At 39.8% G+C, this 27,696-nt stretch overlaps 1 protein-coding gene across 1 annotated transcript in view; it reads left to right on the top strand.

The window, feature by feature from the left end:
- The window catches only part of LOC126213013 (coiled-coil domain-containing protein AGAP005037-like), a 257,242-nt gene that overhangs the window by 63,158 nt on the left and 166,388 nt on the right, over window positions 1–27,696 (top strand). The window contains exon 4 of the mRNA XM_049940574.1: window positions 18,055–18,311. Within this exon, the coding sequence (XP_049796531.1) occupies window positions 18,055–18,311 (257 nt within the window). The remainder of the gene's footprint in view (window positions 1–18,054; window positions 18,312–27,696) is intronic.

Here is a 27,696-nt window from a genome sequence, read left to right on the forward strand (position 1 = left end):
GCAATAGCAAATAAATCAAACAAATCAATCAGGTTGGACCATTCCCTTAGATTTGGGCTCAACCATTTCCCTCAAAAGATATGAGAAAGCAATGTTAATCTGAAATATCTTCTTGTCACAGCTGATAACCAAACTTTTGATTACAAGACTCATCTGTTTTATCTTGCCAAACACATGATGGTAATTCTTGACTGGCATAAGTTGTCAGTTTGCCTGTCTTATTTACTCACGTTCTAGAAACTTTACTGCACCTTTTTCATGAATCATCAGGCTCTCAAATGATATTTTTAGTACAAAGGTTTTTGACACACCTAAAATTAGTTTTTTACCGATTGCTTTACATTGTTAGCTATTAACAATTACAGTTTTTTCCATAATGACTGTTCAAAAATAAAGATCGGAGAACAAGATGCTGAGTTGTAGGAGAGTGAACAATTAACATAAAAATAGATGCAGCATTATCGTTGTACATCGAAGATTAGATTTTTTCAGGATAGGGTCTATTTTGCAGGTCAGTAGTGAAAATGTTCTGGATTTGCCATTTTTTTTAAAGCAAATAGGAGGTTACAGTGGTTGAAGCACCCCTGTCTCAGAAAGCAACCAAGTTCAACTACGGAGGAGCAAAATGTGTAACATAGTGTCATTGCTGTTTTCAGACATCTGTCCACCAGAAACCATAGGCAATTACGTTTCTGTGGCAACCTTTCCACAAGAGAATTTTTGCAAAATACTTACAAATTCATCTCCCTCAAACAGAAGGTGCAGAAACAGTTACTGTAAAGTACACAGTTGACCACTAATTCTGATGTCTAAATACCTTGCCATTCATAAATAAAAATCTACTGCCAATATTCCACTACTAGCTTTCACAGATAAGTGTATCCGTAACCTTCAGAATTGCACACCACACCTCTAGAGTGCCTCCAAACCTGAAAAAAGTCAAGTGTATGTATGACAGTCTGCTGCCATAACAGTCACACCCTCACAGAAGATATCACGCTCATAAGCAAATGACGGATCTGTTCCTAATCGTACCTGAAACCTTCTCTCTTTGCTCCACTGTTTCCACTTTCCTGATGACCATCTTGCTAGCTCTAATCAAATGCATGTGTAGTGCTGTATCTTGTAGTTACTCTGCTTTTAGCCTACCTGTGTACCAACATTAGATTTCAGAATCTAGCTCTTCAAGTCTGGTTTCCAGCACAGCTCTGAGAAAATAGTGGCTCCATATCAACTGATAAACAAATTTTTCATATGCCATTTGTTCAGTTCACCAGAGCATCAGCATAAAACTGTTGGTTCAGGCTGTTGATGCAAGGGTAGGTTAGCATAATTCTTTGTTAGGCAATATATCACATGGCCAATGGTATTGTCATAGTCTGAAGTGACTTACCTGCATGTTCTTAGGTGCAGTAGAGGCATGGAAAGAGAAATAAATAAAAAATCAGTAAATAAATACATGCAAATAGTTTTGAAATGCAAGAGAATGTGAGCTATAGGAATGCATTCGTAGATTAGTCAAAATAGTTACAGCGAGATAAGGAATATCACAGTAATTAAAATTTAAATCACATTATGTCTAAGTTTGTATAATCTAAATGTAATAATAAGCACAAATTTATTATTATATAGTGTTTGTCCTGTATACTACAACAAATAAACAAGAAAGAGCTGATGCATTTATATTAAGCATTGTTTTATCCTATGCCAAAAGCTAAAAGTTTCTTTCAGTCTCTGTATAAATGGATTAAAATACTTGCTAAAACTAACTAATGATAAAAACTGTAATAACAAAGATAAAATCAAAACGAAACAAGCACAAGCAATCAGCTTTCCTAACAAAATTTCAAAATATCAATAGAAAATCTTACATAATGCGAAACCACATGGTAGCTAAAATACTACGTAGTCTCATTAATATGATGGAAGTTCTGGGGAGAATATCAAAAATGGAAGGAGTAAAGGTAACCACTTACCACACAGCTGAGTCATTAAGCAATCAACAGGTACATAAATAATACTGAAATTATCAATTTCAGTCCTATTTAAATGCCTGTCTAGGACTCAACATTTTAGCTATGTGGTTATCTCTGCTCATTACCAAGTCTTAGAAGACAAAGTTTAAAAAGAAAGAATTGCTGTTGGAGTGCTATAATTTAAAGTATGTTTTTAATTCAACATGATATTAATTTGTATCACTAAGAGTAAAAAGTTTTTTGTGCAGATTTCTATGAGTCAAATGTGAATTATAAGTAGTTTTGCACATTGGGGACAGAGTCCTCTTACAAAAAGATGAACAAAACAAGGAGGTAATGTGATATGAACTGTTATAAATAAACTTGGACAATAATTGCATTGTGTTAGATTAGTATAATATTATCCAGCACCAAGAACACAGAAAAGAGGGAGGGAGTGGAATGGGAAATAAGGCTTTTGCAGTTGTTGGCAGTGGGTGGATACTTACTTAACTGCATTGACTTGTAATTTATGTGGTATGTTAGTGTATATCAAATAACTTAAAAATCCTGTCAAAACACAAGCTAGGAATTACATTTATAAGTAACTTACAAGGTGAGTCACCTGAGCCATTAATTTAAAATATTTGCAAAATCAGTAACCAATATTGGATCAATCAGTGTTATCAGCCACCTTTTGGGCAACACCAATCGCAGTTTGAAACACATTGCTTGCAGTCTTCAAAACTTGTCTACTTCCCTCATCTAGGTGCAATGTTTAATGATTTTTTTACAGTGCACTACAACTCATAAGTTCGACTGTTTTTAGCTATTGATTTGTTGAAGCAAGTATGTAACACATTTAATAAAATCTAATACAGCTTGAACAGCATATGAGAGTTGTTAAAAAGAAGGATGTAGTGGTACAACAGTTACACAGGAGTGGTGTTGTCAAGGGCCTCAGTACAACAGATGCAATTCATGCTGTACAAAAAATAACATACAATCTCGCACCGGAAGATGTTATTAAAAAACATGTTCTGATGAAACTAATGAAGTTATTTATCTTTCAATTTAATTCTTAAATTAAGTTTTTAAAGCTCCTTTAAATGTGGAACAAATACACTCCTGGAAATTGAAATAAGAACACCGTGAATTCATTGTCCCAGGAAGGGGAAACTTTATTGACACATTCCTGGGGTCAGATACATCACATGATCACACTGACAGAACCACAGGCACATAGACACAGGCAACAGAGCATGCACAATGTCGGCATTAGTACAGTGTATATCCACCTTTCGCAGCAATGCAGGCTGCTATTCTCCCATGGAGACGATCGTAGAGATGCTGGATGTAGTCCTGTGGAACGGCTTGCCATGCCATTTCCACCTGGCGCCTCAGTTGGACCAGCGTTCGTGCAGACCGCGTGAGACGACGCTTCATCCGGTCCCAAACATGCTCAATGGGGGACAGATCTGGAGATCTTGCTGGCCAGGGTAGTTGACTTACACCTTCTAGAGCACGTTGGGTGGCACGGGATACATGCGGACGTGCATTGTCCTGTTGGAACAGCAAGTTCCCTTGCCGGTCTAGGAATGGTAGAACGATGGGTTCGATGACGGTTTGGATGTACCGTGCACTATTCAGTGTCCCCTCGACGATCACCAGTGGTGTACGGCCAGTGTAGGAGATCGCTCCCCACACCATGATGCCGGGTGTTGGCCCTGTGTGCCTCGGTCGTATGCAGTCCTGATTGTGGCGCTCACCTGCACGGCGCCAAACATGCATACGACCGTCATTGGCACCGAGGCAGAAGCGACTCTCATCGCTGAAGACGACACGTCTCCATTCATCCCTCCATTCACGCCTGTCGCGACACCACTGGAGGCGGGCTGCACGATGTTGGGGCGTGAGCGGAAGACGGCCTAACGGTGTGCGGGACCGTAGCCCAGCTTCATGGAGACGGTTGCGAATGGTCCTCGCCGATACCCCAGGAGCAACATTGTCCCTAATTTGCTGGGAAGTGGCAGTCCGGTCCCCTACGGCACTGCGTAGGATCCTACGGTCTTGGCGTGCATCCGTGCGTCGCTGCGGTCCGGTCCCAGGTCGACGGGCACGTGCACCTTCCGCCGACCACTGGCGACAACATCGATGTACTGTGGAGACCTCACGCCCCACGTGTTGAGCAATTCGGCAGTACGTCCACCCGGCCTCCCGCATGCCTACTATACGCCCTCGCTCAAAGTCCGTCAACTGCACATACGGTTCACGTCCACGCTGTCGCAGCATGCTACCAGTGTTAAAGACTGCGATGGAGCTCCGTATGCCACGGCAAACTGGCTGACACTGACGGCGGTGGTGCACAAATGCTGCGCAGCTAGCGCCATTCGACGGCCAACACCGCGGTTCCTGATGTGTCCGCTGTGCCGTGCCTGTGATCATTGCTTGTACAGCCCTCTCGCAGTGTCCGGAGCAAGTATGGTGGGTCTGACACACCGGTGTCAATGTGTTCTTTTTTCCATTTCCAGGAGTGTAGTAAATTTCATATTAGCATTAATTGTAATGGGGTAACGCATAAATGTCCAAGTAGGCCCCCTAACCCCCTTGCTTTGTACAGTTAGGGAAAATAGTTGTATTATTGATGTCCTCTATTTGAAATTGATGAAAAGCGCTGTTGTCAATATTGTGTCTTTTCAGTTGTGAATCCATGGCTGAAATGAGGTACATGAACATTCACAGACAACGACAGGGATAATGGCACACAGAGGTAGCCCCGGGAAGGCTCCATCTAATAAAAATGGGCCACATAATGGACTTCCAAAAATGTGAGAGAAAACATCAGCCTCGATCACTCAATCAACCCTTTGTTGACACAATTTCCATATGCCTTGCCTCTCTCTAGAGTGTCATTTGCTTACAAATAAGTGCTAATTCACAATTACCATGGCAGCAATTTTTTCCTCTGGTTTAATAAAATCCCCATTATGTGCAAGAGTTGGATAGGAGCCCACCTCTTGTTACGATATGAGCTGGGATGTCATCACAGTAACTGTTCAGACAATGGAAATTCTTATTTGGACAAGTTGTAAATGTGGTTAATACCTCAGGTCGAAGACAAAATGAATCGTGGATCATTTGTGATCACAGCAAGAAGGGGCTCCAGCATGCTTAACTATTCAGATGTGTGGTTTTTTCAGTGAACAGTTTCAAGGCGCTGCTGGATTGGGTGTTATTCGGCAATATCTCCCACCCCTATGAAAATGAGCACCATGAAGCCCAGACTTTACCATGCCAAACAGTTCATTATGGGGAATAATCAAGCCCCATATTGCTTAACATGAGTACAAGACTAATGAAAAATTGCACATAAGTGTTGATGAAACCTTTTGAAGCATAAGTCCTGAGATACTCTGCAAGATGTCATGAGGACACTGAAATGCATTTATCTCTGTATAAGACATTATGGTGCACATACAGGGATATGTAGTTTTTATATATTCCAGTATACAATATACTTTTTTGAGCTACTGTCTTCTCTCACTATAGATCCCTCATCCACCTTGTGGCTCAGAATGTTTGGCAGCAAAAACAAATTGTAAACAAGCTCTGTGTTGACAGAAAATGACAAATGTTGCATTGGTTCATGGCCGTCACAAGCCAGGTCTGTAAGAAAAGCAGACATGTATGGCAACAAATGGGAGTGATTATAATCACCAACACATGATAAAAAACACACCTCAGATGGTACAGACGTATCACAAAAGCTTATGACAACTCACTGACAAAAACCGCCATCCATTACAATGCAGGAGAATGTCAATCCTGTGGACTCCCAAGATGATGGTCATAAAAGACCAAGGACGACACTCAACAGCCATCCCTCACAGATAGTTATGGCGGAAAACAACCAAACAGGTGGACCCTGCAACAATAGAGATTACATACTGTGAAAGAAAAAGTGATTCCAATATACTTGTTATGATTTGCAGGGGAAAATTTTGCACAGGAATGAAGGTCAGAATGGCTGGCATAGTGTTGATTTGTGTCTATTTCAACACAAACAATGGGTAATGCAACAGACTTGTTCTGTGTTCACCTCCTTAATATTTAGCACCGTACTACTCATCCCCACTTTTTGCATAAAGTTTTACTGTAAATAATAACAATCATCATACCATCATAGTTCTCCCTTCAAGGGCTCTCAAATTTTGCTAAAATTTGTATTCTTAAAACACTTTTCACACCAAAAAATGTATAAAATTATTACACCTTATTACCTGTATCTGTTATCATAACAATCACTTTTAGATCATTTTACTACCACTTCTATAACATGGTGGTACTAAACTTGAAAATGGATGTTAGTAGAACTGAAACCGGCAATGCAGCATAACAACTGTACGATTTTATCAAACATTTTAAAAAAGAATATGGCAGACACTGTCTCACAACACAATGTTGTTCATCATAAAAAATATGCCTCAATCTGTTAAAAAAATACACATGCCTGTTTCAGTATATCAGAGCTCACAAATAAGCTAGGAAGATTGACTGCATAGCTAAAACCCCATTTGTTGCACTTTATACACTGTCAAAGAGCCATGTGTTAATATCTTCGTCAAGTCTGCAAATATTTTTGATTAATAGGTTAGGTGACTCACCCCATATAATACATGCCAAACAATGTAAACATATGTACCACTATTTCTCATGGCTTGCTGTAAAATGGCTTTTACTCCATCTCTATTTATATTAGCATAACTTGAGTCAAGACTTAATAACAGTTTATCAAAGATTTGATAAAACTGTATGAATTTGTTCACCTTTTTTCTGTTCTTCAAATGTTTATAATGTGTCATTTTCATTTCCTAAAACAGGATGGACCAAAAGAATCTGTAAAGCTTCTGATATCTTTGCTCTGTCTGGTTCAGCAAAAAAGTTTCATGTTTCTTTATGTATATGTACATGGGATATTTTGCCCATAATATATCAAAAGTAATGTCTTTTAAGTGAAATTCTCCAATACATTTAAATATTCAAGTTCTTTCCATCAAATTTTCTTTTACTTTCATCTTACTGGTTGTTGTCAGGTTGTTTCTCCTTTGTTTGATACTTTTCAACTGTTGCACTACATGGTGAGGTAAAAGTCTGGGTACACCCCCATAAAAGATGAAAAAATTGAGAAATCATAATGGCGCCTAGTATGGGGTGTCTGTAAGTGGAGGTGCAACATCTAGCAGCTATGGTGACAGCAGCAGCCATCTTGAAATCCGCCATCTTGGACCTGGGTGGCGAGTCTCAAATGGGAAGGGGCCATGTGACACATCATTTTGAATGGCCTCTTTGTCAGGAGTACACATGTGAAATCTGTCTCAAGCTATTTATTTGTGCAGGAATTATGACCTGTTTAAAGTTTAGGATACTTGTCAGAGTCAACATTACAGCATATGCCCAATATGACCTCCTTGCATAAGACACGCAATCAGAGTCTTTTTTGCCAGTCCTACTGCACACATCACAGGGTCTATGAGTCAAAAGAGGCACATGCGTCACCTGTATGCCAGCAAAGGTGGGCTACATTTTATCTCGTACATAATTTGGTTAAAATGTTCCCACAGATAAAAGTCAAGATGCGTAAGATGATGGGACCACGGTCGACATTCGATAGCCCCCCCCCCCCCTCCTCCTACCTATCCAGTGACCTCCAAGCTGTTATCCAATAACTGTCAGACTTTACTAGCATAGTGTACAGGTCCATTGTCTTGTTGGAAGAAGATTGGGAAATCACCCTGTCAACAGCATTGGAACCACATAATCACAGAGCATGTTAAGATACCTCTCCCCATTCAAGGTTCCATCAACAAATTCCAGACTCACAATTCTTGTTTATCAAATCCCACACCAAATCAGCACTTTTTCACGACTAGAACCTTTACAGGGATCCAAACATGAGGGGTTCGCATTTGACCAGTAACAATGATTCTGTTTATTTACTTCTCCTTGCATGTAAAAACTAGTTTCAAGACTGAATAACACCTGTTGTGTGAAGTTTGGATTCCTACATCCACAGCCCATTCTGCAAACTGCACACACCAATTAGGGTCATCCTCCGAGAGATGGTATTGCAACTGTAACTTGCACGGGTGCCATTGATGTGTGTGCGCGTGCGCGTGTGCGTGTGTGTGTGACATTCTCCTCGTCAGTGGCCGTTCTTGGACATCCACTGCATGTCTTGTCCACCACCAAACCTGTTACACGAAATCTGTCCAATAACTTGGATATCGTCATATGTGACATGTCATTTCTCTCAGGAAGCTGGGTACTGAAGTCATCAGCAATCACTCTGATACTTAATCCATCACTCAACAACACTATTTCAATGCATTCCTGTGGTGTAAGTGCCATTGTGGATCACCTGAAACAGTAAATGAGAATCAATTACCTCCTTGCAATTTCAGACTCTTAACAGGTCATAACTCCTCCACAAATAAAGATGTCTTAAAACAGATTTCACATGTCTTTTCCTGAGAAAGAGGAAGTTCAAAATGATGTGACACATGACCCCCTTTCCGTTTGAAAGACATAACCCAAATACAAGATGATGGATTTCAAGATGGCCGCCACTGTTGCCATAGCTCCTATAAGTTGCGCCCCTACCTGTAACACCCCATACCAGATGTCATTATGAATCCTCACATAATTCATCTTTTATATGGGTCCAGACTTTTGTTTCATCCTGTACATCTTATTAGCCGGTGCTTTGATTCAGCAAGGCATGGGATTATTGAAAATTATTGTTCAAAATTGCTTAGATGATGCAGATGGATTTTGTATAGGAAGGAATCAAGGGAGTGTCATATTTCACAGGAGTTATGCTATTGGTACGAAATGGTGCCAATTTCCTTTGAGTATTCATGAATTTCTGCTGTTCTATCTTGAAAGACACACAACAAAATTGTAATTCCAGTTTTATGATTGATTATCTTGTCTTCAATTTGATAAGATTTCCTACAATTTTTGAAACCTGTCACTAATTAATATAGTTTCAGATGTTTAAATTGTTTCTGTTTTAATAACTGTGTTAGACTGTCATAGTTTTGGCTTTTGTGATAGAGATTTCTTGTTCAATTGTCCCCACTAAGTGTATATGCTCTTTGTAGTTTACCAGTTCTTTCTTTGTTAGTACCTGATTTAGCCCTGCCAGTTCAGTAACCTCACCTAAACATTTGAAGACAGGATTTCCCAAATCCACTTGTTAACATTTGATTGTTAAACCCCAATCTGGTACCTTCCATGTAATGAACATTCTAAGTTTAAATTTGTTATTCTAATTGTTGCCACTATTCCATAAAGTTTTACTACAGACAACATTACTGATTGTCTGTTACTGTAAAGGACTGCAATGTTTTTAGCAAATACTACTCAATGAAGACAACTTTTCTTTTGCCATTTTCGTACAGCTTTCTCGAAAATGAAATTGACCAGCTGTGAGGATCAGCCGTGCACAGAAGACACTGATTCAGAAATGTTTCTTTCTTTCAATTTCTTCTCAAAAATCAGGAACTGCAGCACTCATGTGTACAAAACCTTCTTGTCTGGAATAGTCCATGCAAGGTACCAAGCATTATAGTAATGCCATCACTGTGTTGGTATATGTTTTGCAAGGTTTGCACCATTGGTCTTCCACAGCTGTGCTCTGCATATTCTTACATGTGATGACCTCAAATGAACAGCAGGAGTATTTCTTTATTTCACAGATCTCATTATTTAAGACTGTAATTAATTCTTGGTTAAAACTTCTACACCACATAATGTTTTGTTTTATGGTTTGTGAAATTTGGCTGAAACAATTGCATTTTTACACTACAAGGCATAAAGTGAAATGTGTCACCATCTCTGACAATTATTGATCAAAAGATGTTGAGACATCAAAGTACCTGATGAGCTTGCTAAGCAACTGTCCATCTGTGCATTCTTTCTCTTTTTCAACTTCACGACAGTTGTATTCGCACTGATCAGATGACACTTCACGGTTTGTTTTCTCTTTCTCTACTATCTTCATGGAACAGTAAGAAGTTCTGTCATTCAGTTATAGGCAGTTGAGCCCTTCATAGCCCATTTTCAATATCCCCACCACCTCACACTCACACTTTTTCCTCTTAATGTCTGCCTGTTTTAATCTTTTACTTGGGCTTACACTGCATACTTTTTTCTTCAGAACCTTCACAAAACTAAGCAACTTGCCTCAATTAATACACTCCTGGAAATGGAAAAAAGAACACACTGACACCGGTGTGTCAGACCCATCATACTTGCTCCGGACACTGCGAGAGGGCTGTACAAGCAATGATCACACGCACGGCACAGCGGACACACCAGGAACCGCGGTGTTGGCCGTCGAATGGCGCTAGCTGCGCAGCATTTGTGCACCGCCGCCGTCAGTGTCAGCCAGTTTGCTGTGGCATACGGAGCTCCATCGCAGTCTTTAACACTGGTAGCATGCCGCGACAGCGTGGACGTGAACAGTATGTGCAGTTGACGGACTTTGAGCGAGGGCGTATAGTGGGCATGCGGGAGGCCGGGTGGACGTACCGCCGAATTGCTCAACACGTGGGGCGTGAGGTCTCCACAGTACATCGATGTTGTCGCCAGTGGTCGGCGGAAGGTGCACGTGCCCGTCGACCTGGGACCGGACCGCAGCGACGCACGGATGCACGCCAAGACCGTAGGATCCTACGCAGTGCCGTAGGGGACCGCACCGCCACTTCCCAGAAAATTAGGGACACTGTTGCTCCTGGGGTATCGGCGAGGACCATTCGCAACCGTCTCCATGAAGCTGGGCTACGGTCCTGCACACCGTTAGGCCGTCTTCCGCTCGTGCCCCAACATCGTGCAGCCCGCCTCCAGTGGTGTCGCGACAGGCGTGAATGGAGGGACGAATGGAGACGTGTCGTCTTCAGCGATGAGAGTCGCTTCTGCCTTGGTGCCAATGATGGTCGTATGCGTGTTTGGCGCCGTGCAGGTGAGCGCCACAATCAGGACTGCATACGACCGAGGCACACAGGGCCAACACCCGGCATCATGGTGTGGGGAGCGATCTCCTACACTGGCCGTACGCCACTGGTGATCGTCGAGGGGACATTGAATAGTGCACGGTACATCCAAACCGTTATCGAACCCATCGTTCTACCATTCCTAGACCGGCAAGGGAACTTGCTGTTCCAACAGGACAATGAACGTCCGGATGTATCCCGTGCCACCCAACGTGCTCTAGAAGGTGTAAGTCAACTACCCCGGCCAGCAAGATCTCCAGATCTGTCCCCCATTGAGCATGTTTGGGACTGGATGAAGCGTCGTCTCACGCGGTCTGCACGTCCAGCACGAACGCTGGTCCAACTGAGGCGCCAGGTGGAAATGGCATGGCAAGGTGTTCCAGAGGACTACATCCAGCATCTCTACGATCGTCTCCATGGGAGAATAGCAGCCTGCATTGCTGCGAAAGGTGGATATACACTGTACTAGTGCCGACATTGTGCATGCTGTGTTGCCTGTGTCTATGTGCCTGTGGTTCTGTCAGTGTGATCATGTGATGTATCTGACCCCAGGAATGTGTCAATAAAGTTTCCCCTTCCTGGGACAATGAATTCACGGTGTTCTTATTTCAATTTCCAGGAGTGTAGAAAGCCCTTGTGTTTCTAGTTGGTTGTGTTTGTCAAAATATCAAGGTATTTCAATCAGTATCACTTCCATAAACTTCTGACAAAATGTCAAAACAACGTCCTCGGTGACTTTATACGGGTTACGCTTCATAGTGATCGATCCCGGTCCAGTGAGATGGGCGGGTAGATGGAGGGTGAGAGGGTGGCACAGCCGGCCTCGAGACTCAGAATGACCAGTCTGAGTTCACCTCACACATCTCTCAACTGTGGAGGGGACATTTGCAGTGGACTGTGCCAGTAATAGACCTGAAGCATAACTCAATAACCACACTTCATCTCTGCTTATGAGGCCATTACTAGCACTTATTTAATTACTTCCTTTACTGTGATGCCCGAAAATCTACTGGTGCTGCACAGCACTGCTCTCTGAGGCACACATACGTGGTGTGCTCCAAGCAGTGGTGCGAAACATACTGTTGTGTCTGTCCAATATACCACAGCCCACACTTGCATTAATGCTGCAGATGTTTACTGTTTACCAGAAACCAGTGAACTTTTTATTAATTCAGCTCTTGGTGAAGAGAAACTTATTAAACTTCCTGGCAGATTAAAACTGTGTGCCCGACCGAGACTCGAACTCGGGACCTTTGCCTTTCGCGGGCAAGTGCTCTACCAACTGAGCTACCGAAGCACGACTCACGCCCGGTCCTCACAGCTTTACTTCTGCCAGTATCTCGTCTCCTACCTTCCAAACTGTACAGAAGCTCTCCTGCGAACCTTGCAGAACTAGCACTCCTGAAAGAAAGGATAGAGCGGAGACATGGCTTAGCCACAGCCTGGGGGATGTTTCCAGAATGAGATTTTCACTCTGCAGTGGAGTGTGCGCTGATATGAAACTTCCTGGCAGATTAAAACTGTGTGCCCAACCGAGACTCGAACTCGGGACCTTTGCCTTTCACGGGCAAGTGCTCTACCATCTGAGCTACCGAAGCACGACTCACGCCCGGTACTCACAGCTTTACTTCTGCCAGTATCTCGTCTCCTACCTTCCAAGGTTCGCAGGAGAGCTTCTGTAAAATTTGGAAGGTAGGAGACAAGATACTGGCAGAAGTAAAGCTGTGAGTACCGGGCGTGAGTTGTGCTTCGGTAGCTCAGACGGTAGAGCACTTGCCCGCGAAAGGCAAAGGTCCCGAGTTCGAGTCTCGGTTGGGCACACAGTTTTAATCTGCCAGGAAGTTTCATATCAGCGTACACTCCGCTGCAGAGTGAAAATCTCATTCTGGAAACATCCTCCAGGCTGTGGCTAAGCCATGTATCCGCTATATCCTTTCTTTCAGGAGTGCTAGTTCTTCAAGGTTCGCAGAAGAGCTTCTGTAAAGTTTGGAAGGTAGGAGACGAGATACTGGCAGAAGTAAAGCTGTGAGTACCGGGCGTGAGTCGTGCTTCGGTAGCTCAGATGGTAGAGCACTTGCCCGCGAAAGGCAAAGGTCCCGAGTTCGAGTCTCGGTCGGGCACACAGTTTTAATCTGCCAGGAAGTTTCATATCAGCGCACACTCCGCTGCAGAGTGAAAATCTCATTCTAGAAGCTTATTAGTCACAATTTTGAAGACGCAGTATGAAAATCTCGTTTAATGGCGATTTTAGTCACACTAAGATAATTTGTGCACACCTGCCGCCATCTCTCTCACACACACACACACACACACACACACACACACACACACACACACACACACACACACACACAAAATATATCATTGAAAGATTTGTCTACAATTCTTTCAAACAAAGCAACATCATTGGGTTATTTTTCCATCTTATTTGACCAAGCACTCTCAAAGACCGGCAGATAACTTCGATTTCTATAAATAGTTACACTTCATATTCTCGCAACTGTTAGCTCATCAGTCATAAATTGCATTTACACTATTCATCTTCTCTCTTAATAACTGAAAAACATCTGCCCAAAAGAGAGAACCAACAAAGGAAGTCGGAATGAATGTTTCAAACCACTGTCTTTATTTTTATCACAGACTCTAATATTGAATAGGGGTTTTAATTACTGCTTTTTGTCCGCTTCTTAATAGGCACTTGTGTTGGCAGATGAGTGCTGCACACAAGATATTTTGTCACAGACACCAACTTATTAAAGCTTAGGGATAGTATCATCCCATAACTTGTAGTTTAAATTTCAACGGATCAGATTTTTCCTATTTTTTTTTTATTTTAGTAATTGTGAAATGACAGTAGCCTTTACTTCTGTTATATAAAGAGCGCTGTAACAAAAATTGGCCTCGCTGAATATGACAGAGACAATTGTCGTAATACTTCTATCTGTGTTTGACTGATGGCTTGCTGCTTCAAAATACATGTTTTGACATATTTGTTTAATGCAATTCACTAACTATGCAGACAAGTTATATAATAATAACCCTGAAATCAAGTGCTGTGTAATTAATAAAAGTTTAGACAAACATATCCTTTAAGCAGAACAGTTTTATGTTCCCAGTCGTTTGCTCACTGGTACAAGTGAGGAAATCTGGAATATATACTTAAGTACAATTGTAAATAAAGCTTTATGAATGAATTAAAAGAAAGAGAGTAGAAACCATTTGCTCCAAGTTTCAGAGAGAGGCTTCAAGACAATGGAAAGCGTAAAAACATGAACATCAAAACAACATGACATTTCAGAGTAAAATTGTCTTTGCAGCACTTGTATTACAACATTTATTATTTCTTCTTAATTTTGCAACTTTTCACTTTATTTTTATTATCTACTCACAGAACATTTCAATTACTTCCAGTTTCTTCTCTCTTTTTCTTATGACCCATATTTCGTTTGTAACCAATGCTGTACCTCAAATATACGATTTCAGGAACTTCTTTTTGAACTCTATGTCAATATGTGGTGGTAGCAAACCTCTCTCAAACTTTTCATTTATTCCAAGTTTTTAACCTCATATACTGTGATGTCTGAGCATGGAGTTTTAAATGGTGCATAGGAAATTTAAAATTGTCTCTATGGCTAGTGCAGTAATTGGACTAGAAATGAATGTTTCAAATATATGTTGCTTTTTTTACATAAAAATCAAGATCTCACAAACATAAAGTGATGCAGTATATTTCTGGTGACAATATTAGTGGTACCTGACAAAATACAAATTGCTGATGCTAAGCTATTACATTTATTTGCCAAGTAGCCTAGATGTGCCTTCAAATTTAATTTTTTTTATCAAGATTTAGGCCTAAAAACTTTATGTGATTTGCTTCTGTGATCTGCCGATCATTGCAAGTTACTAGAACTGTTGTAGAAGTTGCAAATAATACTTAATGAACACTGGTTATAAATATAATTGAAATACCTTTGTCCATCATTATGTTTCATTCTATTTTTCTGTTCTGTTTTCCTTGCGTGGTCTAATTTTTGTAAATGTGATATCAAGTATCAGCTTTCTTGTGATGCTGCTGGTACATTCAGTGTATTTAAGTGACTATTGGTCATTCTAGACTTTATAGTTATTTTTGTTTTCATGAAAGATGTGGCTCCATAATTAATGTTATTTTGAGCAAAATATTTCAAATGTGGTGTAAGAATGATTCTCAAAAGTTTTTACTTAGGAATATTGACAGCTATTTAAAACAATTTCTTACGTATGCCGCTGCCTAATATTGTGTACAACATATTCCTCTGATGTTAACAGCTTACCTACAAATCTCTCAAACCACTAACATGTAGCAAGTTTCAAATGTGGCAAGGAGTCTGAGAAGCAACACCACAGCAAATACATAGATTCAATACGAAGTTTGCGTTGTGCATGTAGTGCTGATATAGAATGTCTGTGATATTAACAGAAGATGTAATAATGGATAAAAAAGTAAACTGCATGCTAATTTATAGCATTTTGAGACGTTAGGCATGCTCAGTATTACAACAGTGAAATGAGAATTAAGCTTTTAAGTGAGTTCTGGATAACAGGAATTTGCAGTCAGTATTTTGCAGAATTTACAAATAATTTGTGAGTTTCATTATTTTTGTGGTTAAATGTCCCTATTAGAAAGAAGTTAGTGTATGATACTTTGGAAACTATCACAATTGCAAGGAAACTTCTTGTAATGCTTACCACAGTTAGCATGAAATTCTTGTTTACAACAACGTTTTCTAACTCCAACATTTACTTTTTGGGTATAACTAGCATGCACCACTATAATCATTAAACATCTCTGCTGTAGTATAAATTACAAAATTACACAAAAGTTTGCACAGTTGTTACAATGTAGTCTATAGGACAGTGTAATTTTCTTTACTCCATAGTACCTATTTTACTGAAAGAGTTTGGAGCTTTAGAGCTCAAAGGAACTGTTTTACAGAGGTAACATCGTCATTGTGTGTCATATAATTTTGTGTTGTGAAAAATTGTCCTTAAAAATAGTATTATCCTCAATACATAAATTTGCATATGAGTTTGTATTGAATGCAATAATTCTCATCTCAGGGAGATAACGCATCACTCCCTAAGACTTGTTATGTGCTAATGCAATAAACATTTCATATTTTTAGTTATAGACTGTAAAACCCAGAAATACATTCTGAACTTTAAGTGGAATACTGGAAAATTGTTTTAAATCCAAAACTGAGTCACAACAAAAATTACCACAGCTAGAAACAGGCCTGGAATCTCTAGAATGTCAACTAGATAAAGAAATAGATGATGGAGCTGATTAAGGAAGAAAAGTGTCTCTAAAACAGACAGTCTTCTGATTTAGAGCTAATGCTGCAGATATTTGTAGAAATCACAAATAACTACCATGCACAGGTTTTCTAAGAAATACAGCCACTAAAGAACTATGTATCATATAATGCACAACTTAAAAGAGGTTAGAAAGAAAAGATGGTTGCATTGTTAACTGGAGCTTGACACTTGAGCTGGAACAACCTACCATAGAGGGTCACTTGAACACATGACAGAACATCTCTCTTACTTCCTGAATTATTCAAGATAATGGAATTAGGTTTTTGGGAACTAATAGTGAGCTGTGGGACACACAATTTTATTATATGATTAATACTATCAACTTTTATCAGTCAGTATAAAGTTTGTTTGACTATCATAGGCACAAACAAAACGGACGAGTAGAGGACTCTGAAACTAGCAAATAATACTAATAAACAAAGGTCTAGAAACCAATGGTTTTCCTAATACAATGTACGCACAACTGCAGTCGTGCAATGTTACAACCCTGTTAATATCTAAGGCTACATTTATTTCAAAAAATTATGTGTGAAGCATAAAGTACAAAGTGATACATTGTCCTCATTTGATTTTATCATCATTCTGGACAAATAAGTTCTAGAAATAGCGTTTTGACAACTCGTGTAATGTTTGTGGTTTGCCAATACGTTGCCCCTCCCCCCTCCCCCTCCCCCAATATGAAGCTGTGGAACTTTTTTTTTGTGTGGGGATATTAAAAGCTTTGGTGTATTCCACTCCTATTGAGAGTGTCAATGAACTCCAGCAAGGCACTGTGGATGCTTGTCAATGCATTTAGGACATTCCAGGGACTTATGAGCACGTACAGGAGGCATCAATGAGGCAGCATGCTGAAGGCTGCCTTTACACAAATGGTGGTCACATGGAACACCTGTAATGTGCTTGTCCTCAAAGTGTATATCTGCAGTTTCCTTGGGGACTCTGTTACAAGGTGTTCACGCACTCATTTGTAATATATCGTATCGAGTAAACCGTCAGTTTCTGGACTTACGCTTATTAGGATGATCTGTTTGTTTCATCGTTTTCTACTCATCCCTTTCATTTTTACTGATAATAATCAAACACCTTGTACTGAAGCAAGTACATGTTTTTTTATTAATTGCATCATTAACAGGCCATAATAATTTGTTCAGCGTTCGAAAGCTCTTAAAATTACACATACAGTGGTACGTGTATGAGAAGAAAATTCAGTTGAAAAAACTAATAAATTATGAGACAGATTTTCTGGCCAGTAATTTTTTTCAGGAGGTAAAATGTGTAGTACTGCTGAAAATCATTATAAATGAAAGTGATGACACCATCTTAGCTCTCAGAACTATTAGTTCCTTCCTCTGGGAGGGGAGAGGAATAGGTTGGGGAAGGTTGAAAAGGAAGGGCAGGTTACTCAGAGCCCAGGTTGAAACGGACTTGCTTGTTAAGATGAGGAAGGCAAAGATGAAGGAGAGATGTTGTAGACACTAGGAGTGAGGTACTGGCAGAATTGGAACTGTGCAGACGTATTGTGCATAGTGGCCGTATAGCTCGATCTCTTACAATTCTTAGCAGATCTTGACATGTGAGACATACTGTAGGTCATTCTTGGTCGCTGAGCATACCTGTGATAGGAGAACAGGATCTTACGTAGAGACCCTGCATCAGTCCCTAATACGGTTTCACGGCTGGCACAGGATCCGAGTGGAGCACATGGAGCGGCAGCTGGCAAACCTCACAGGCCTAGTTCAGAAGGCGCTGACGCAGACTCCGACAGCTGTGGGGAGCACCTCGGCAGGGGGACCCACACCCGCACCGCGGGACTACGCAGTAGGAACGGGCGTGCAGTCCGGCACGGGTGCGGGATCGAATGCCGTCTCCACAGGGACGTCTGCTGCCTCCACGGCCTCACAAGCCGGAGGCAGGGACACGGGCTCTGGTGGATACAGGAATGGTAAGCTGATAGTTGGCATAAGAGTACAAGGAGACAGTACCTGAAAGTGTATTGTAATATCCACTCTGTGTGAAGCAGACAATTAGTCTCTAAGGTTTTTGTCATAATTGCTAGCATTATGTTTAACAGGAAATACTGTTCCAGTAATGTAGATCACAACGTTACTGATGGTCTGATGTATTCCGTGTCACATTTATAGATACGCCTTTTAAGATAATATGTCAAACAAATTTAGTCTCTATACAGTTGAAATAGCAAGGGCGTAACCTTTATGATTATTCCAGTTGTGTGTGAGAAGCTCTCCTGTAGCAAGGTTCGCAGGAGAGCTTCTGTAAAGTTTGGAAGGTAGGAGACGAGGTACTGGCAGAAGTAAAGCTGCGAGGACGGGGCGTGAGTCATGCTTGGGTAGCTCAGTTGGTAGAGCACTTGCCCGCGAAAGGCAAAGGTCCCGAGTTCGAGTATTGGTCCGGCACACAGTTTTAATCTGCCAGGAAGTTTCGTTGAGGTGGTTTGTTTGAAAAAGTCACGGCTAATTCACTTCTGCATTCTTTGTGTGTGCACCATCTCTAGTGACCTTGTCGTTGACAGGGAATTAAACCCCAGCCTTCCTTCCTTGTAAGGTTTTCATAACCTGTCTTCCACAGCTCAAATATATTTAAATCTGACATAAAGAAGGACAAAAAGAGAGATTGGAGTTTCATCGTCGGTTGGCAATGAGGTCGTGAGATGGAGCACATGCTCAGACTGGGAAAGGAAATAGGCTATATCCCTTTCAGTGCAACTGTACCGGTCTGAAACTTCCTGGCAGATAAACTTGAACTCATGACCATTGCTTATCATCGGCAAGTGCTTACCAACTGAGTTACCCAAGCATGACTGACGGCCTGTTCTCACAGCTTTACTTTCACCAACACCTCTTCCAGGAGTGCAAAGCTACTAACGTTTCCAGGAGAACTGCTGTGAAGCTTGGAAGGTAGGAGATGAGGTACTGTCTGAAGTTAAGCTGTGAGGGCTGGTTGTGAGCTGTGTTTGGGTAGCTCAGTCTGTAGAGCATTTGCCCATGAAAGATAAAGGTCTTGAGTTCAAGTCTCAGTCCAGGACACAGTTTTAGTCTGCCAGGAAGTTCCATATTAGTGCTCATGCCACTGCAGAATGAAATTTCATTTTTGAACCATCCTGTTGTTTGCCTTACATGATTGAGTGGAACCATATAAAACCTGAATGTGCATAGTGAGACAGGGCTTTGAATAACTGGCCCTCCATGTGTTGGAGCAGCCTTAACCACCACAACATTTCACTCAATTGTAATGGGCATCAGTCAAAGCTTCTTTTTAACAACAATAATAATTTATTTTGTAACAAGCTCTAGCCACAATACCATTTGCTCGCTAACACTATGTGATGATAAAGAAAAATACTATGATGTTTGATGTGCTATCATATAAATCAGATTCCACGTTTGTCTAGGGATACAGAAGTGATTATATGTAGCTGAGATACATGAAGAAACTGACAAATCCAACATATTTGTACTATGAATGAATGTATTACTTAATGCCCAGCTAATCTGACAGATTGTTTTGATCATAAAGTACACCCTTCACAGTTAGAAATTCTTAGTATCATGTTACTGTCAGTCAGCTGGTTCACTAGTATTGGCTATGTGTTATCATACTGCCGATTTCTATCCTTATATGGACATGGAACCAGTATTATACAATAACACATCAGATGTCACAGAGTTCACTGTTTTCACCCAATATTGTCAGTATGATATGTCCTGCATAAGCTCATCTTAAGACTGACAGTAGTTGCAGAAAAAAGTGTTTGTATCACTCCATGACAACCTTTTTGAAAAAGTGGTGATATATTGTTGCAAAATGCAGAGAAACATAGCACTGTACATTCTTCCCAGAAATGCTAAATGCAACTTTGGTTAAAGGTAAGTAAATCAAACACATTTTGCATTTCTGTACAGATTAACAAGCAAATGCCACACAAGAAAAACAGTGATGAAAAGTTCCACAAGTGTGGCAGGCCTACCTGCCATTAACGTAATGCCCAATAATGTGGTGACAATACCAGGATTCCTGGAGATAAACATTCAGTGGAGAAATGGCTGTGAATTACTTCTGCTACATGCAATACATCATTCAATCAGTAACGTTTTGTACATACCACATGCTGGTGAAACATGTGATGATTGTTAAAGCTAAAAGAAATCCTTGTGGAATGAGTGTGTGTAATTATGTAAATTGTTTTAATAACTAAGGAGAGAAATTGCCTTTTGTTAAATGGAAAGCTACACATTAACCACATTAAAATGGAGTCTATGTACAGTACAGATACACGCTGGGCCAGAGTAAATGCCAAGTTCAATTCATGTTGATGCAGAAAGCAGGAATTATTATTTTGCCTTTTTCTTTGCCATTCCAGTTTCAGATAAAAGCAACAGGCAAAGGACTACTTCAAATCCACTGTCAACACCAGTAGATGCCTCATTTAAGAATTGTTTTCTCTAATGGCCATTAATAGAGATCTTTGTAATATGATCTTTATTCTTGGACCTGGGTGGTACAAGTGATACTGATATGTTACCAGCAGTAAAAACAACAGTAATTATAGCTACAAAATTGAAAAGTTAACTGTAATGACAATTACAAGTGAGTACAAGAAACAGGTGTAAGGGTGATGAGGGAGGCTGTGGGAAAGATGAGAAACTTTTACTCTTAGGACAGAAATGAAGGGCACCAGGCCAGTGGTTTGTGTTTAAAATGAACTTGCAAAATGTAAATTTTCATTGCCAGAAATGTCACATTTATTAAAATAGTCTGGGCTATTGTGCAGTGGTCAAATGAATTTCTTGGAGAGATGCAAAGTTTTATACAAAAAAAGTCGAGGAAAATTATTAGAAGAACACAAAGGCAACTAAAGGAGGGGAGAAACAGATAAATCAGCTGTAGTGGAACATGCTTTGCAACCAGGAGACTATCAGATTTGATGTGGTAAGATTCATGTCCTGGCTCCCATAAGCAATTACTATGATAGGCTGTACAAAGGGGTGAAAGAGATTATTAAATACACCAATAGTTTGAATCAGAATGAGGAGGGTGTGAAAGAAATTCATTTTGCCATAGCCCAGTAGCATGGAATAATTTAATAAGTGCAAAATGAATGTGCTACTTCATATATATCAAGACTCCCAAACAAGAAGCACTGTAAATAAGGCACACAATTTTCCAATTTTATCAAAATGCAGAGTATGCTGTCATGGTGAAGAAGAAAAATAAGTTAAACAAATTACTTCTGTATTGTATAACACATAAACAGTGACAAACAACAACAGAGCATTTTCTAATCCAAATTTATGATTTTATGCCACTCTATTTGTCTTACAATCAAGCTCAAACTATTTTTGCATATGAAAAAAAGCAATCAGCAGTATTAAATGACTAGTCATAAAATAAAATATTTAGTGATTTGGCGTGTTTTAAAACACTAAATATTGCATGACACAGGCTGTTTTACCACCAGTTAAATTATACGGAAAATAACTTTACAATAATAATAATAACTGAGATGAAAGTGACAAAAAGAAACTAGTGAAAGTCATAAATTTAAATGTAGTTATGACAAAAGAGCTTAAAGAAATTAGTAACTGAATTTATTACTGTATTTTACTTTCTTCATAGTGATTAGCAGACTGTAGTGTATATTAAAATGATTCCCTTGATAGTTTTGTAAATAAGAACACAGAAATGTAAAACATTCACACTAACATGTGCTAATACCAAAAATGCTATATAAGAGTGAATATTTATGGTAACTATTAGGCCTCTTTGACAGTATGTTATCTTTTCTTTTGGTTTAATCTATTTGTATATTCTGACTTTCTAAAACTACTATTAGTATAAGGTAATATCGTTTTACCACAAATGATTCATTTCCTGTAATTTGTATAAAATGCACTTGTTTCTTTTGGTTACTCTTTTGAACTAGATATCGCATTTCAGGAACACTGTAAGAACATGCTAAAAGTTTACCATATTGGCTATCATTTATGCTATGTACATACAACTGTCTTTCTACAATTATTCTCCCAGTTGTTTTTTCACAGACTAAGTACTGTGAGAGTAACTTGTATATAAATTGTGCATCAACCTGATGATCCAGTCTTTATATGCTTTCTCAGAACATCCCCTGTTGTTGTTTTTTGTGGCTATACTGTTTCCCATTTCTGTCATTCACAAGATCTTATCATAGTGAAATATACGTGCACAGAAGTGTCCTGTCAGTTTGACGCTAACGAAGCATAGTGTGGATCGGCAGGAACGAATCTAATTCCAATGCACAAGTATTCAATTCAAAACTTGTAGGCAGATATAACCACTATGATAATCGAGGACAAATCTGTTCCTTCTAGCTACTGAGCCGTTTTTTTCTGTGGGCAAAATATCTGTAAAGCTATTATAAGGACTAAATTTTATTTGAAATGGGGTTCCACATAATATTTGGCCACTCGATTTCCTAAGCAGAATGAGGAGTAATAATGGAGCTGATGCTGGTCACATGTCTATTAAGATTGCTCTATTTGTTTGTTACTCAGTATAACATGCTGGTTCCCAACCTTTCTGAGACCCAGCATAACACAATACATCAGCCAATAACATTAACAAAATTTCCCACCAAACTAAATCATAGATTGGAAAGAAATTAACACTCTAATTTTTAAAATAACAAAAGATAAATTTTACTTAATTAACATTCAAAAAATTCATTTAATCTGTATTTGTATGTTTTAATTAAACCAAGAAGTAATGGACTAATAAGATGATGTGTACACTTAATTTCTAACAATCTTTTTTTATATTCAGTCTGGTATCAGCCACGGCACATCGAACGTTATGCTCCAAATTAATTAAGTTCCATGTGTAAGACTCCATTAGTTGAAAATCTTTCACACCTGCAAGTTGTGCGTAATGGAATCAATATTTTAAAATCTTTTCCCATGCTAATGGCTCTTTCTCCACTGAGATTTTCTTTTTTCCTTTCTTTTTTTTTAATTCAAGACAACCGGTTTCAACAGTCTTACCTGTCATCTTCAAGTCTTAAACATTTTTTGTAGTAAAACATGTCCATTTAATGCTCACCTTATGCACAAGATGCCAAGTGGATAAAGCTCAGTACATTATAAACATTTGTGATCGTTAAAATATTTAAAAACCCACAGCATATTGTCCAAAAGAGCATGCCCACATACATATTGCTCATGTATCATGTAACAAGCATCTGTGAGCGATATGTATATGGACATGGCTTAGGTAGAGGTTGTCCGAGATCCTTATTTTGTTCCACCACAGTTGCACTTACTGAAGAAGAGGACTAGGAAATGATTGAGTAAAGTTGTCCAATGAGGCTGTACAAGCAGATAATAATAATAAGAATAATAATTATAATAATAAGTTTATTGCAACCAAATAGGCATACAAGTTCAAAGTACAATGATAATAATACACGAAATTAGAAATTTTACATATTGTGATTTGCGCAGTCTCTTATTGACTGCGTCCTTTTGGTACAGAGTTCTATATGGCAATGTTTGCATATTTGATGACACAGTTTACACTTACACATTGCATTTGGTTCAGTATATGAGGTATTTCTGCAAATAAGGTGGTGGAAACCATGAACTGCCATTCTGATGATCATGCATCTCATTTTGAAGTTTTCCTTTGTCCATGTTCAGTCAGTCATGGCACCTGTAATGTAGAATTCTGGAGGCATGTCTTCCCTTTTTTCCTTCAATGTTTTAAGTAGACTTTCTGAAGCAGTTGTGTTGGGTAGCATCAGGTTTGCCCATAGGTCTTCAAAGAGGAAAGGTTCCCTCTCCAGCAGGTATACAAGTCTGGATCGTGTTGTTTTGGGCACTCCTATTGCTTTCTTTATATAAGTTGCCTTTACTCTTTCTAGTGTCATTAGGTTTTTCAATGTAAGATGTGGTCTGATAATTTCTATGCCGTACGTCAGTATTGGGAAGATTTTGGGTCAGAATAGTTGCCATCACTATCTGCAGGCTGTGGGATCTAATGTATGGTATTTCATAGATTGCCATTATTGCTTGCACTGCTTTCTCTGTTACATATTTTGTGAGACATTTTGCAGTTGTTTCTATTTGACCCCTAGGTACTTGCAGTCTGGAATGATTTTCAGTTTTCTCTCTCATATGAAGATCTTGGCTGATGCAGGTGCTATTCCTCCATTTCGGAGTATCATCATTTCCGTTTTCACCACATTTATTTCAAAGCGTGTTTGACACACTAATTTTCCACATTGTTTAGCTTCTTGTAACTTTGCAATGTCCTTTGTATCTATTACAATATCGCCTGCATGTGCATATGCGGTTACACTCTCCCTTCGAGATATTCTTTCAATTTCTTCCATTGCAAGAATAAATAACAGAGGACTCAATGGGTCTCCATGAAGTACACCATTTGATTGGAGTATTGGCTCTGATAGGGAGAGAGGTTGTCCGAAATCCTTATTTTGTTCCATCGCAGCATTGCACTTATGATTAGTGTCCATATGTTGTTTTCTCTTAGGGTTTGGTCACTAATTTTCTGTTTATAAAGTCAAAGGCTTTTGGAAGTCTATAAATACTACATAAAACTTTTCTCTGTCTTCAAGGGCTTCCTATACACTCTTTACCAGGAATTCTATTGCAGTCAGAGTTGATCTTCCTTTCCTGTATCCCATCTGGCTATTGGGGAAGTGTTTGTTGATTGTTTACTTTATTCTTCCTGTTATTATTTTTGCCAACACTTTGAAAGGTATCTGCTAGGGTTCTTGGGGTCTCCTTCCCTTTATATAGCACTTTTATTATTGACTGTTTCCACTGTTCTGGAATGGAGGCTGTATCTATGCACTTATTGTAGGGCAATGTCTTTTACATATTTGTTACAAATTCTGTCAGGGCCTGCAGCTTTTTTTGGTGCTGTTAATGGCATCTTTGAGCTCTTCTATAGCCAATGGGACCCATTCCATAGTTGTTTGTGGCAAGTATACTGTCTGCCTTCTAGTCTCATGTTTAGTCCTTCCTTGTTCAGTATGTTGTCAAAGTGCACCTCCCATATTTTCATACTGATGTAATGCATTTCATCTAGTTTTCTGCAATGTAGTGCAATATATGGATCTTTTAGGGCTTCCTCCACTAGTTTCTTTCCTTCTCTTGCCCAGAATGTCCTCTGCTTTTCTTTTGGAGTTTTGTTGTACATGTATCATTTTAGACTGTAACACTCTGTGTGGAACCATTTTTTCCCTCTTCTTTTGTACCTGGGATTACCGGCTTGTCTTAGGAGTTCTCCTATCACTTCTGTTGATTTCTCTAGTCTTGAATTGTCTATTAGCATGTATATTTGTTTTATGTTGTCTGATTTTATTTCTACTTTCCCAATGTCTATGTGCCCCTTCCTGTTTTTCTTGGACTTTCCACCATGCTCACTGGATAATTATTTCCAGAGGGATATGTTTCCAAAGTGGTGTGTGGTCTGCAGTCCATAGAGGTGATATGCTGCCCCTAGTTGGTCTCGTTATAGATGCAATGTCTGTTGTGCTTCTGCCATTGTGGGGAATATATGTAGTTGGGATTGTTTAGGATAAAGCCTTCTTCCTGCAACTTTTCCACCATTATTTTTGCTTTATAGTTTTGTATCCCCCCATGAACCATGGACCTTGCCGTTGGTGGGGAGGCTTGCGTGCCTCAGCGATACAGATGGCCATACCGTAGGTGCAACCACAACGGAGGGGCATCTGTTGAGAGGCCAGACAAACATGTGGTTCCTGAAGAGGGGCAGCAGCCTTTTCAGTAGTTGCAGGGGCAACAGTCTGGATGATTGACTGATCTGGCCTTGTAACATTAACCAAAACGGCCTTGCTGTGCTGGTACTGCGAACGGCTGAAAGCAAGGGGAAACTACAGCCGTAATTTTTCCCGAGGACATGCAGCTCTACTGTATGATTAAATGATGATGGCGTCCTCTTGGGTAAAATATTCCGGAGGTAAAATAGTCCCCCATTCGGATCTCCGGGCGGGGACTACTCAAGAGGACGTCGTTATCAGGAGAAAGAAAACTGGCGTTCTACGGATCGGAGCGTGGAATGTCAGATCACTTAATCGGGCAGGTAGGTTAGAAAATTTAAAAAGGGAAATGGATAGGTTAAAGTTAGATATAGTGGGAATTAGTGAAGTTCGGTGGCAGGAGGAACAAGACTTTTGGTCAGGTGATTACAGGGTTATAAATACAAAATCAAATAGGGGTAATGCAGGAGTAGGTTTAATAATGAATAAAAGAATAGGAGTGCGGGTTAGCTACTACAAACAGCATAGTGAACGCATTATTGTGGCCAAGATAGACACAAAGCCCATGCCTACTACAGTAGTACAAGTTTATATGCCAACTAGCTCTGCAGATGATGAAGAAATAGATGAAATGTATGACGAGATAAAAGAAATTATTCAGGTAGTGAAGGGAGACGAAAATTTAATAGTCATGGGTGACTGGAATTCGTCAGTAGGAAAAGGGAGAGAAGGAAACATAGTAGGTGAATATGGATTGGGGGGAAGGAATGAAAGAGGAAGCCGCCTTGTAGAATTTTGCACAGAGCATAACTTAATCATAGCTAACACTTGGTTCAAGAATCATGAAAGGAGGCTGTATACATGGAAGAAGGCTGGAGATACTGACAGGTTTCAGATAGATTATATAATGGTAAGACAGAGATTCAGGAACCAGGTTTTAAACTGTAAGACATTTCCAGGGGCAGATGTGGATTCTGACCACAATCTATTGGTTATGAACTGCAGATTGAAACTGAAGAAACTGCAAAAAGGTGGGAATTTAAGGAGATGGGATCTGGATAAACTGAAAGAACCAGAGGTTGTAGAGAGTTTCAGGGAGAGCATAAGGGAACAATTGACAGGAATGGGGGAAAGAAATACAGTAGAAGAAGAATGGGTAGCTCTGAGGGATGAAGTGGTGAAGGCAGCAGACGATCAAGTAGGTAAAAAGACGAGGGCTAATAGAAATCCTTGGGTAACAGAAGAAATATTGAATTTAATTGATGAAAGGAGAAAATATAAAAATGCAGTAAATGAAGCAGGCAAAAAGGAATACAAACGTCTCAAAAATGAAATCGACAGGAAGTGCAAAATGGCTAAGCAGGGATGGCTAGAGGACAAATGTAAGGATGTAGAGGCTTGTCTCACTAGGGGTAAGATAGATACTGCCTACAGGAAAATTAAAGAGACCTTTGGAGAGAAGAGAACCACTTGTATGAATATCAAGAGCTCAGATGGAAACCCAGTTCTAAGCAAAGAAGGGAAGGCAGAA

This window comes from Schistocerca nitens, chromosome 11, assembly GCF_023898315.1.
Source record: "Schistocerca nitens isolate TAMUIC-IGC-003100 chromosome 11, iqSchNite1.1, whole genome shotgun sequence".
Lineage (NCBI taxonomy): Eukaryota > Metazoa > Arthropoda > Insecta > Orthoptera > Acrididae > Schistocerca > Schistocerca nitens.